General features: G+C 48.0%; 1 protein-coding gene and 1 long non-coding RNA gene across 2 annotated transcripts in view; one reads left to right on the forward strand and one right to left on the reverse strand.

Annotated features, from left to right (window-relative positions):
- Positions 1-116, reverse strand: part of LOC121817135 (uncharacterized) — a 30,752-nt gene extending 30,636 nt beyond the window's left edge. The window contains exon 1 of the long non-coding RNA XR_009597298.1: positions 56-116. This is a non-coding gene — a long non-coding RNA (uncharacterized LOC121817135). The remainder of the gene's footprint in view (positions 1-55) is intronic.
- A 202-nt stretch (positions 117-318) lies between these two features.
- DYNC1H1 (dynein cytoplasmic 1 heavy chain 1) overlaps positions 319-12,271 on the forward strand; it is a 60,579-nt gene continuing 48,626 nt past the window's right edge. Inside the window, exons 1-5 of the mRNA XM_027957415.2 lie at positions 319-700; positions 7,901-7,988; positions 9,913-10,086; positions 10,311-10,566; positions 10,949-11,135. Coding sequence (XP_027813216.1) covers positions 448-700; positions 7,901-7,988; positions 9,913-10,086; positions 10,311-10,566; positions 10,949-11,135 — 958 coding nt within the window. The 5' untranslated portion in view covers positions 319-447. The remainder of the gene's footprint in view (positions 701-7,900; positions 7,989-9,912; positions 10,087-10,310; positions 10,567-10,948; positions 11,136-12,271) is intronic.

Genomic DNA, 12,271 nt, shown 5'->3' on the forward strand with positions numbered 1-12,271 from the left:
ACAAGGTAGAACGGAGTCCCTGACCACCCCGCCCCGCGCCCCACTTAGTTCCCACCTTCAGGGCTCGAGGCTCGGGGACGGCCGGGGCTCCGCCCAGCGCTGGAACTACGAGTCCCAGAAGGCCGCGCGGTGGCGCCGCCGAGGTTGCCTGCGCGCGTGCGCGACGCCATGACCTAGGCGCCGCGCGAGGCGCCAGTGGCTGCGGCGGGCAGGCGCGCGACGCCGTGACGTAGGCGGCGCACGAGGCGTGGCCGCGGCGGGCGGGGCGGGGACGGCGGGCGGTGGCCTTTAGGGCGGAGCCGGCTCCCGCTCTCCCTCAGTCGGCCGCGGGTAGCGGACGATCGGCCGGCGGCGCCCGTTTCTCTCGCGCGCCGGCTCGCTAGCTCGCTCTCTCGCCGAGTCGCGGCCGCCTCCTCAGCGCTGCGCGCGGGTCCCGAGCGCGGCGCCATGTCGGAGCCCGGGGGCGGCGGCGAGGACGGCTCGGCCGGCCTGGAGGTGTCGGCGGTGCAGAACGTGGCCGACGTGTCGGTGCTGCAGAAGCACCTGCGCAAGCTGGTGCCGCTGCTGCTGGAGGACGGCGGCGAGGCCCCGGCCGCGCTCGAGGCGGCGCTGGAGGAGAAGAGCGCCCTGGAGCAGATGCGCAAGTTCCTCTCGGATCCGCAGGTGCACACGGTCCTGGTGGAGCGCTCCACGCTCAAAGGTGCGGGCCCGCAGCCGCCGGGGGCGCACCCCCGGGGACGGAGACCCGCGGGGACAATGGGCTCGCTTTGTCTGCTCGGCCTCTCAAGATGGCCGAGTTGGGTGGAGACGGCGTCTCCCGGGCTGAGCGCGGGCGGAGGCCGCATCCCGGCCTCCGCTGTCACATGAGCTCTTCGGTTTCGGTTTGTGTCCAGGCCGGGCCGGCCTCGGGAGGGATCCCGGCAGGCCGGCCTGGATTGTGGCCCCTTTGGTCGCCAGGATGTAGGGGGAGGGCCCGGCGGACCCCCGCTCCACGTACGGAGGCCCGGGCAGGGACCGTGGCAGCTTCGCTTGCCCCGCGGGGCTTCCTGTGTGCTGGGTTGGACAGCGCACGCAGCTCGGCCTCTTGGACCTCCTGCTGTCCCCTGCCGAGGCGAGGTGCATCTCCCCCCACTTCATAGTCGAGAAAACTTGAAGCCCAGCTGAAACGACTGGTCCAAGGTCACACCAGCTAATCCTCCCGAGACTGGACCCAGCATCTCAAGTTTCCAGTCCGCTTGTTTTCATTCAGACATACCTTGTATTTGTAGAATGCTCCCTGGTGGCTCAGACGGTAAAGCGTCTTCCTGCAATGCGGGAGACCCGGGTTCAATCCCTGGATGGGGACGATCCTCTGGAGAAGGGAATCGCAACCCACTCCAGTATTCTTGCCTGGGAAAACCCATGGACAGAGGAGTCTGGCAGGTTACAGTCCATAGGGCCACAAAGAGTCGGATACGACTAAGTGACTTCACTTTCTTTTAAGATGATCCTAAGGATGACCCGTTGGTCTTTGAATCTATTGGGTTGGTCAGAAACTTCCTTCGGATTTTTCCCTAACATCTTATGGATGTTGGGCACGTTTGACCATCTTCAAAGGAGAGGATTCGGGTTAGGCACCGTGCTTGCTTTGGCAGCAGGTATACTGAAACAGGTTAGGCACGCAGTGGAGGGACGGGGTGAAAGGTTTGCATATTCCAGCAGTCTCCTCCAGCAGTGAACTCCTTAGAGCAGGGGTGGACTCCTCTTGGGAGGGGAGCTAGCCTTCCAGGAGGATTTCCCCTGGATGCTTTGAGACCTTTTGTAGCCAGTGGCCGGCGGGTCTTGACAGTTCAGTATGGGTGTGGCCGGGTACATCCAGGAACCAAGAGGATGAGGACCAGGTAAATAATTCTAGCTTAGTACTGAGGATGGGGCGTTGTCTGGAAGTGCTGGGGGACAAGCTTCTTGTAATCTCAAAAAGCTGTGCTGTCTGCCTCATGGTCCTGTTCCCTGCCCCCTCCCCCCAGACATATTTGTATCAGATCATTTGTTTCTTTCAAAGACCTTTCTTACTCAGGAGATGCTTCATTGTAGCATTGGTCTCTGCAGGAGGGTCAGCTAGGGGGAAAGAGAATTTTTCTTAGATCCACAGAGAATGTTCAAAGCCAATAAGCCATCCAGGCATATTTTATGTTATATGAATATTAACATTGTTTAGGGTTTTCTTTTCTGTTTGAGGTTGTTTTCCCACATGGAAACCAACAGTGTTTGAAAAACTTTTTTTGAACTTATTTCTTTTTTTTTTTTTCTTTGAAGTATATGCTCTCAATAGAAAATTAAACAGATAATTAAAATCACCTGGAATCCTTTGCCCTAGATATGACCACAGTCGGCCTTTTGGTGTCTGTTTTTGTGGTGGTTTTCAGTGAACATACATTGTTTTATTAAAATACATTTTAATCTGTATTTTGAGTGGCTTGACCTTAGCTAATACTTGATCGTATTTTCATTGCACTGTTTGTGTTTTGAAATCAGTGATTTCTACATTAGGTCTCAGTTTCTTTTTATGGAAGATAAACTGTAAGTTTTGTTCTTTGATTCTAGGGTTCACTTTGGTGGTTCACTTTACTCAACCTCTTAGGACTGAACTTTGCTAAAATTATTGGAGGATAACCCTATTTCTGTCAATGCTTTCTGGTGCAAATCACCTCTGTTTTCTTGATGGTCCATTTTCTCCTTTCAGGGTCAGGCATCCGAATCTTGGCTCCATAATGACTTGCACTTTTGAACACTGACTAAGGAATGAGACTGTCTAAAATTGAAATCCTACCTCATTCATGAATTTATAAAAGTCCCATAAGTATTTCTAGTAATTCAATCAGCCTGTAACTTATTTTTCACTTACAGGAATCTGAGGGAAAATTATGTGGTCCCATAAGTCCAGTTAGCATCCTGGCTGCATTGGCATAGTTTAGACACAGGCCTAGGCCCAGGTCCCTTAGCAGAACGACTGTCTGTCTTCCGGGTGTGTTTTTTGAGTTAGTGTTGCCATTTGCTCCTTTAAGCAAATATGAACATCCAGTAGTTATTTACAGTGGAAAAGTAGGCTTCCGTTACAATATTGAGAACAAATCTGAGTGGTTTAAACTGATTAAAGACCACCTACATTGAAGTCATATCATTTATTCAATGAATTTAGAATTTATTTACTTTTACTTTATCTTCCCCTCACATGCCCCCCTTTTTTATGGAAAGAATTTTCTAAACACATAATTGAATATAAAAGCATTTTTTGTACTGGAGATCGGCCTGTTTCTCTTTGTTTTGACTGCTGCCTTTAGCTTTAAACTTTTTTGGTAAAGTACAGCACTCCTTACAGTGTAGAAGAAAGGTGGTGAATTTAACAGTTTGTTTCAGGGGCTGCCCCGTGCGGTTTGCAGCACCTTAGTTCCCCAGTCAGGATTGAGCCCAGGCCCCTGCAGTTGGGGCTCTGAGTCCTAACCACTGCCCCACCAGGGAAGTTCCTATCAATTTTATTTCGATAGCGAAAAGTTGGTAGGAAAGGGAAGGTTAAATTGTGGCTCCTCGATGTAAAAAGAGAAGTCTCCCTGTGGAAAAGTGTTTTCTTCATAGCATACTTTTGAAAGTATGACCAGGTAGGTGATCATTACGTGATGGGCATTTTATGACGGCAGCGACATTTCTATAGCCTTTTTTACCTGATGCGTTTTTGTTTGAGTTCCATCTCCAGGAGAGGTTGGGTGATGAAGGCGGGGGAAGGTGAGGATGCTCTGGGGTGCAGCTGCTGGAGCTGGTGGTCCCAGGGCTTGTCTGTGGCCAGGCTGGAGCTGGTGGTCCCAGGGCTTGCCTGTGGCCGGGCTGGGAGCCTGTGCTGTGGGGCTCCGCTTCTGCTGTGCTCCACTCAGGTGTCTTAACCTGGGATGAGACTGAAAACGGTGGCTGCCTTTGGTCCATACTCAGCCTAAACTTGGAATTTTAGTTTTTCCTGACAGACATGGTTGAGGCGGTTTCACCTCCGCTTCGTTAGTGCAGAGCTGGCTGGCAGCCGGAGTGTGAAAGAAAGCGCGTGGCTTTTGCAGGACCCGCCCTCTTAGAGGCGTAGTGGAGGAGAAAGACGTGTGGGGCCTCCCTGTCCCGTGCGGGCCTCGGGCGGTCACAGCAGTCTGCCGGGGGTGAGTTTGGATGGGCAGTGCTTCAAGGCGAGTGGAATTCGTGTACAGGAGAGGAAAACCAGTCGTCACTTCTTTTTGAAAAGCTAAAAACAAATGGAAATTTCGCCTGCAGAGTATCCGGCTGGAAGCAGCGGGAGAGAGGTAGCCCAGCCCACTCCGTCCCGAGTGAGGAAACCGAAACCACAGGCTTTAAGACCCAGTTAGGAGCAGGATGGTTTGAGGAGGGTTCTGAAACCTAAAAACAATTTCTCTGTTCAGTTCCTTGGTGTCCATTAAAAAGGGGTGTTCGTCTTTATTTACCTCATAGAGGTTCTTTTCACTTAGTATGAGCCTTAAAAAGCGTTCAGGCTCTTAGGCATTATTGACTTATTCATTTTTCTGGAAGTGTCAAAATGAGCCCCAGACTTCCCTCAGGTACAAGGGGAACGTGCGGTTTAACCCTCCCTTCATAGTCCCAATGGTGTTGAGTGAAGAGGCTCAGGACTCTGCCCGAGAGTGTCACAACCTCTGCACAGGACACTGCGTGGACCTGGGTCTGACTGGAGAAGGTACCAGGGGCGTGAAAGGGGAAGAGCCAGAGTGGCCGCTGGAGGAGAAGCGGGGCAGGATATGTGTGCTCGCGACTGACCACAGTAGTCTGCGATTAGCGGCATGCTGGGGTTTTAAAAGGAAAAGAAGACGACACGTAGAGAGAACCTGGAGCACGCAACAAGTACTCTGGCCAAAGATGAGCGGCCTTCATGCTTGGCTGCGAGGAGGCTTGCCCCGCGGCTGGAGAACGTTGGGAAGGGACGGTGAGCGCAGGAGTGACCACGGGCAGGCCAGCCTGGCCTGTCCACCAGACTGCACACACGCGCCCCCTCTACCTGGGAGAGGCGCCGTGAGCCCTAGAGGAGGTGAACGTGGGTCTGCTTGTGTTTCATTCGGCAAGGCGTATTGCTCACCTAAGTCACAGTGTAATGATCGAAATCATCTGTGGTGTGCAATACAGTCATCTTTCAAAAGAAGGATACATAGAGTAGTGCTTAAAGACATTTTGAACATCTCGAGAAGTTTTGATAGACTCCCAGAAGTTAACCAGAGAGATGACCACAGGCCGCTGTAACGTGTATCAGGGTGGCTGGCAGCAGAGGAATTCGAGAGGCGGGCCCAACGCCGTGGGCTGGTATTTCGGCTCCATGTGTATGTTAACAGGCAGCGCTGTCATTCTGTTGAGCATTCACCAGTGACTGTAGCATCATTAGGAAACTGGCTCAGACTTTACGGCCAGTGGAACATTACCTGGGGAACATGCAGACTGCCTGTGTCTCTGACACTGCGGGGCTGACAGTCCCTGTTAGGAGTCAGCTAGCAAGTGTCTTTCTCTCCTCCACACAGTTTTTTAAAAATGTTTCTGCAGAAGTAAAATTACTGTTCTTTGGAATGTGTAATAATTTATGAAGAGACATACCAATATTTTCTGCTAAAGTTGAAATTGTTTGGCTGCTTACAAAACAAGGTCCTGAGTTCTCCATAATGGGACTCAGACCCACTCAGGCTTCATGTGGTCCTTGTGTTTATGGGGAATAGGTTTAAAAAGCCTAATTCGAAATGTAGTCTTCAGCTGATTACTGACGACTTCCAGCAATTACTGTCATCAGAGGCAGTTTGAGTTTTACAGAGCCGTGGAGGACACCTTGCACACCCTTTTCTGAGGGTGATGTCATGGGGCGTGCCTCCTGCTGCAATGCAGTGTGATTCCAGGGTGGGCTGGGCGGGCCCTGCACAGCCGTCCTGAGAAGGAGACAGAGACGGAGCCGGCTGTGACTCATCGCCTGGCCTCCTGCCCGCCTCCTTTAACCCCGTTTGCAGCGTGCAGGCAACGTGGTTAGATGCTGAGTCCAGTCGGCATGCTTGATTTCATTTATATAGAGGATGATGCTTTGTCCAGGAGGAAGAAATTATTCAGAGTTATTACTGTATTTTTTAATTATGTCAGTAATTTCTTGTGGTAATTATTTTCTGTTTATTGTTGGAGTGTTATTTTAATGACATGTACTTTATGTAACCCATAGAAGAACATTACTGAAAGTTCCAAAAATTGAGGGAAACAAATATTTCATAATCCCACCACCCTGACAGCTGCTTTAGTTTGGGAGTATTTCCTTATATTCTTTGTGCTCGCATTTTACAGACTGCAGTTACGTATTTGGTTGGTTTCAGGCAGTATGATTTATCTGTCGGTATGTCCACATTTCAGTAGTTAGAAAACTTGATTGGTGTGGGGTTGGTTTTTTTTTTTTAGGTCGTTGGTAATGTTTCAAAAACAGCTAGGAAGTCCCTGGCACACTAGAATGTTCTGCCACTCTCTTCTCTTCTCCTTCCTGAAGATATACCAAAAACAACATTTTGGAAGAGTTATTGTCTTCTTGATTAACATACCAATATTTTCTGTGCTTTTAGTGGAATTTTGTATGTCTCATCTTAAAGCTACAGAAGCAAACAGCTTCTGCTCATAGTTTTCAGCGTCTGTAGAACCTTGCAGACCACCTAGTTTAGTACCCAGCCCCTTTCTGATGCTGCCTTTACATTTTACAGATTTGAAGCTGAGGGGAAGAAAAATGCCTTTCCCGAGATCCTTTAGTTAAGTCTGCTGCCTTGCTGTCACACGAGTTAGAAGTGAAGGCAAATCGCTTGTACCAAGTCAGATTAATTCTTCCATATTTATTCTTCCTGATGCAGTCACTCCACGTAGTATGTCGTTGCAGAGATAATTTAACTAGCGGGCGTATGCATTTAGTCAGTTAGTGCTAGGTCTAGAGATTTGGATTACTTCCCCTTTTTATAATTTTTTGTAATTTTTTATATTTTTTCAATTTTGATTTTTAACTCTCTACAAATTTTATTCACGTTCATCTTGAGTTATTGTAGTGTTACATTCCAGTAAGCTTTTCAAAATCCCTGCTGCATTCATAGGTTGACCACAGAGCAGGCTCTGAAAGTGCTGTAAGGGCAGAGGGGAAGGCCAGGCGAACGCCCCCTTGTGACCCTGGGGGCGTTTCTTGGCAGCGGTTTTCTTGATGGAGGGAGGAGGGCAAGCTGTCGACCTGTGAGGACCCCAGGCTTGGAATCAGACTTCTGCATCGTCCCTTTGTCCCTTTCTAGTCACGTGTCTGAAGGCAGTTTACTTACATACTTTGCTTGGAACAGAAGGATAACAGTCGTCATGCCACCCCGGCAGGGTTGCCGTGAGGGTTAAGCGTGTGATGCACTTGACATGATGCCTGTCACATAGAGGGTGCTGAGTGGACAGCCTAGCAGAATACCCTGGGGTGGGGGGGGTGGGGGGTGGCCTGCGTGTCAGGAGCTCCTGGGATGGGGCCACTGGGATGGGGGTGGGGGGAACCTGGCCTTGGTGCGCAGACGCCGCCGGCACTGCCTGAGGCCAGGCCTGCTCTGGGCGTCCGTGCAGTCAGTCCTCCAACTGCCTGGGCGTGCCAGCGCACCCCAGTTTACAAAGAAGGAAGCAGAGAGGCTGGGAAGTTAAGCACCTTGCGTGGGATCACACTGCAAATAAGCGCCCGGATCCGTCGGCACTCAGAAAAAAACGGGTGGAAGCCATGTCACACGGGGTGTAGGTGCCAGACTGGGGATGGGGTGAGGCTCATCAGGCTCTGAGCAGGTGATAAATTCAATTAAAAATTGAAATATTGACTTGAATTTGATATAATGCCTATTATGATTTGCAGAGGATGTCGGTGATGAAGGAGAAGAAGAAAAAGAATTTATTTCCTATAACATCAACATAGACATTCACTACGGAGTTAAGTCCAATAGGTGAGCAGTGTGAATATACCATTATTTTGGACTATAAAACTTGTGAGAATTAAATGTAAATCCTAATCAAGTCAGAGTTACCAAGAAGACACTCAAAAGATTTCTGCCCTTTAATTCAGTTTCTTGTCTTCGATTTTATCTACTCAAATTAAGAGGATTTCCAAGTCAGTATAAAATTAAAGTATTTTAATTGCCATGTCAGGACATTAGCCCTTGAGCCACAGTGTATTAATATTAACATGTCTAATAATGCTCTGAGATTATATCTGAGTTTTCATTATTATAAATAAGTAGCACACATTCATAGGTACAGGTCTGATTCTTGTTAGGATAAATCCCTAAAGATAGCATTACTAGTTCAGATATAGCATCTTTAACACGTTACCAGATTTCTAAAAAGATTGTGCCAATTTTTATTCTAGTAGACTTATTGAAATTCAAATACGTAAAGTTTATTTTGCATTGGCTTTTTAAAACTTTTTAGTTGGAATAATTTCAAGCTTACCAGAGTTGCCTGGACAGCATATGGCACCTCCCAGATATCAGTTAGCCTTTCCCACGTCCGCATTGTCATTTTTCTCCAGAGCCATCTGAGAGTGAGTTATCGACAGGCTGCCCCTTTGTCCCTAAACATGCTGCAGCCGTTTCCTAAGAACAGCCACATCCTTGCTCACAGCCTCAGCACAATTTCCAAATTGCCGAGATTTTAGAACAGTTTACTCTGGGTACAGTGCGTACTTGTATTTTCTCAGCACTGCGCCTTGCGGTATTTCTCCCACGATCCAGAATCCAGTTCCGTGTCGTTGATGACACTGGTGTCTTTGCTGAGCACAGACCAGTAGTTTGATGGGGTGCCCTTGCCCTGGGTCTGTCTGTTGCTTCTCCATGGTTACGTTCAAGCTGTACATTTTTGGCAGGAATACTGTTGTGACTGCGTTCCTTCTCACCGTGTCACAGCAGGAGCTTCATTGATTTTTTAGAATGATAGGAAGTATTGTGTCTAAAGTCCATATACATAATATGAGAACTGGAAAATTCAGATATTGCTTCCCTTGAAGCTGTTGGTTCAGCCACCTTTGAGCACCTGTTCTGTACAAGATAACAGCAGTGGGTGTGCAAAGGAATAAAACATAACTCCTGTTCCCAAGAAGTTCATGGTCTTTGGGGAGGAAGAGTGGCAGACACACGACTCGCTGTATTACTTGGCAAAGTCTTAGAGGTGCCGAAGACCTTGAAACCTGGAGACTGCTTCTGCTTAGGAAAGGTCCCGTAGAAGAAATGATGCTGGAGTTGGGTTTTGAAGGTTAACTTGGAGTTTCAGCAGTTGAATATAGGTTTCTGAAGCAACTACAGAAAAATACATGCTGTTTAGAGAACGGGTCATGTAGTTTACAGGGTGTCTCAAGTTGGGTATGGCGTGTGTGGCAGGGGATGAGACTAGAAGAGTTGGTTTAGGCTGGGTGTAAGGGCCTGGAATGTTCCCTCATCACTTTAACCTGCAGGTGACTTTTGTTGTGGTCAAACTGACATGTGATATTCAATATCATAAATGAATGGGACAGATTATAATGAGATCAAATTTAAGTTCTTCAAGGCTTGTAGCTTGCAGTTGCTAGGGAAGTTAGTTTTCGTGAGGACAAAATTACGAACTCAACCTCCATTTGAGACAGATTAACTTGGCCTGGTTTCATGGTCACGTGTTATAACCTTAACCTTGATTCCATAGTTCTCACATAGATGAATAAAGAAAGAGAAGCAGCGTATTTCACTATTAGAAAAGCAACAATTTATTCTTAACATGATTTTAAAATCAAAACATTCAAATGGGTTTCTAATTTGTGTGCACCACAGAGAAGTCTGTAGTCATGAAGGCTGATGAGGAATGAGACTGTTGGTTCTAATGTTTCCTTTTCCTTTCTTTTAGCTTGGCGTTCATTAAACGAACTCCAGTGATTGATGCAGACAAGCCAGTATCTTCCCAGCTCCGAGTCCTCACGCTCAGTGAAGACTCGCCCTATGAAACCTTGCACTCTTTCATCAGCAATGCAGTGGCTCCTTTCTTTAAGTCCTACATCAGGGAGTCTGGCAAGGCCGACAGGTAAGAACCAGCTTTCCTTCCTTCGTTTGAGTGTCGTTTCCTTACTGTCGGAACACGCTTTGGAGCGAATGGTGCAGTGCTCGGGAATCGGGAGGTAAAGCTGGTAAACCCAGGCTGTGAGTCTGCTGCGTAACGTGTAGCTTCGATATGTGACAGGCCTGAAATGATAGAACCCCTGTGGAGGCGACAGCACACAAAAACTTGAGATGTTTTTGTCTTTTAAGGGACGGTGATAAGATGGCTCCTTCAGTTGAGAAAAAGATTGCCGAGCTTGAAATGGGACTCCTGCACCTGCAGCAGAACATTGAGATTCCAGAGATCAGCCTGCCCATTCATCCGATCATCACAAACGTTGCAAAGCAGTGTTACGAGCGTGGAGAAAAGCCGAAAGTTACAGACTTTGGAGATAAGGTTGAGGACCCGACCTTCCTCAATCAGTTACAATCTGGAGTGAACCGCTGGATCCGAGAAATCCAAAAGGTAGGAGCACAGTATTGAAAGTATCGTGTAAAATGCTTTACGCTTTAATATCTGTGAGAAAACCGGTACGAATTCTTGTCAAGGAGGTGAATTCTGTGATGCCTGTTGGGCTCTCTCTCCCGTTGGTCCTGGGAGTGCTCGGTGGAGGACTAATGTCAGCCCGCATGGAGCAGTCAGGGTACCGTGTGACATGGTTAAGTACCACCCGTGAGACAGCCTTAATCTCAGCTGTCTCAGTCCTTTGGTTCCAAACTAATCCACCTTTTATACAAGGAAGGAAATCTACTTGAAATGTTGGCCCTAAATTTTAATCTTTAGTTAATGATATTTTTCTACCTTTGTTTAAATGCTGAGTGCTCTTGAATGTTACTTTGTATTTAAGGTGACCAAACTTGACCGAGATCCAGCCTCAGGAACTGCCTTACAGGAAATCAGTTTTTGGCTAAACTTGGAACGGGCGTTATACCGCATCCAGGAGAAACGAGAGAGCCCAGAAGTTCTCCTGACTCTGGACATCTTGAAACACGGCAAGCGATTCCATGCCACCGTCAGCTTTGACACTGACACAGGTAAAGACGAGAGCTTGGAGCTCAGAGGCTGATGCAGTGAGCTCTCCGCCTGGGTTTGTGATGAAAAGGAAGAGATGCACCGTCTCTCCTGACTGCTTACTCCTTTGCATCTAACCTCATCTTTCGCCAGCTCTAGGTGATGGAAATGATCTTCCCACCTACCTCCCTTTCCCTTTAGGGCTTTCAAGAGCAGGAGCCAGTCTCTAGGCCTGAGGATAGGGAGCCCTGGGGGCTCCCCTCCTGTTTCTCAGTTACCTGGTTCCCTGAATAGGCTGTGCTTCTTTCAGTGTAAAGTTAAGCGTGCTTTTGACAGTCTAGGCAGGAGCGTGGTTTACGTTAAGCAGAAGTTCTTCCCCACAGGGCTGTGGAAGGAGAGCTGGTCAGTACTTTCTCTTCTGCTATTTACCTGCCCCCCACCCCCTACATTCTCCGCCCTCTTCCCTGTTCTGAACTGTTGTCAAGATGAAGGTGGTTTCTGAATGCACACCAGGGAGGGTGCCGTTAAATGAGCAGATGCCAGGCGCACAGGTGTGGAGTGCAGGCCGTGGCCAGACCGTGCTGTCCACCAGAGACACGTTAGAACCAGTTACCGGGACAGCAGTTGTCGTCGTGTTCTTTTCCTTCCCCTCCGAAAAGGTTGTGTGCCCGCATTTTAAATGTTAGAGGAAACCTTTTCAGTTCCTGTGACCACATTTTATATACTCGCTAAGATATGGACGTTCACTAGTACCGAAACGTATACCTTGAATTTTTTTTAATGCTTCTGAAACCTTTATCTCTTTCCTAATAGATTTCTTTTCTAAAAATCTTATGCCAGAGGAAGTTTTAAAAAAAAGACCAGGACCCAGGTTTTTCTGTGATCCGTGTCTATAATACATTCCCCCTAACTTGAACCATGTGTATAAAATTTAAATTTCAGTGTTCTTAATGCTGATAAAATTCAAGTTTTACAAAACCAATGTAGTATTACTAGAATGCTTAGATTGTATAGAAAGCAAACAAAGATGACATCTCTGGGACTACCACTCACAGCCTTTGGAGTGTGCATGAATAGTGACTGGCAGCATACAGTATACAGTCAGTATACAGTATACTGACTGGCACGCTTCAAAAGCAAAATTGAGACCACACTGGCA

Source organism: Ovis aries, chromosome 18 (assembly GCF_016772045.2).
Source record: "Ovis aries strain OAR_USU_Benz2616 breed Rambouillet chromosome 18, ARS-UI_Ramb_v3.0, whole genome shotgun sequence".
NCBI classification, from domain to species: Eukaryota; Metazoa; Chordata; class Mammalia; order Artiodactyla; family Bovidae; genus Ovis; species Ovis aries.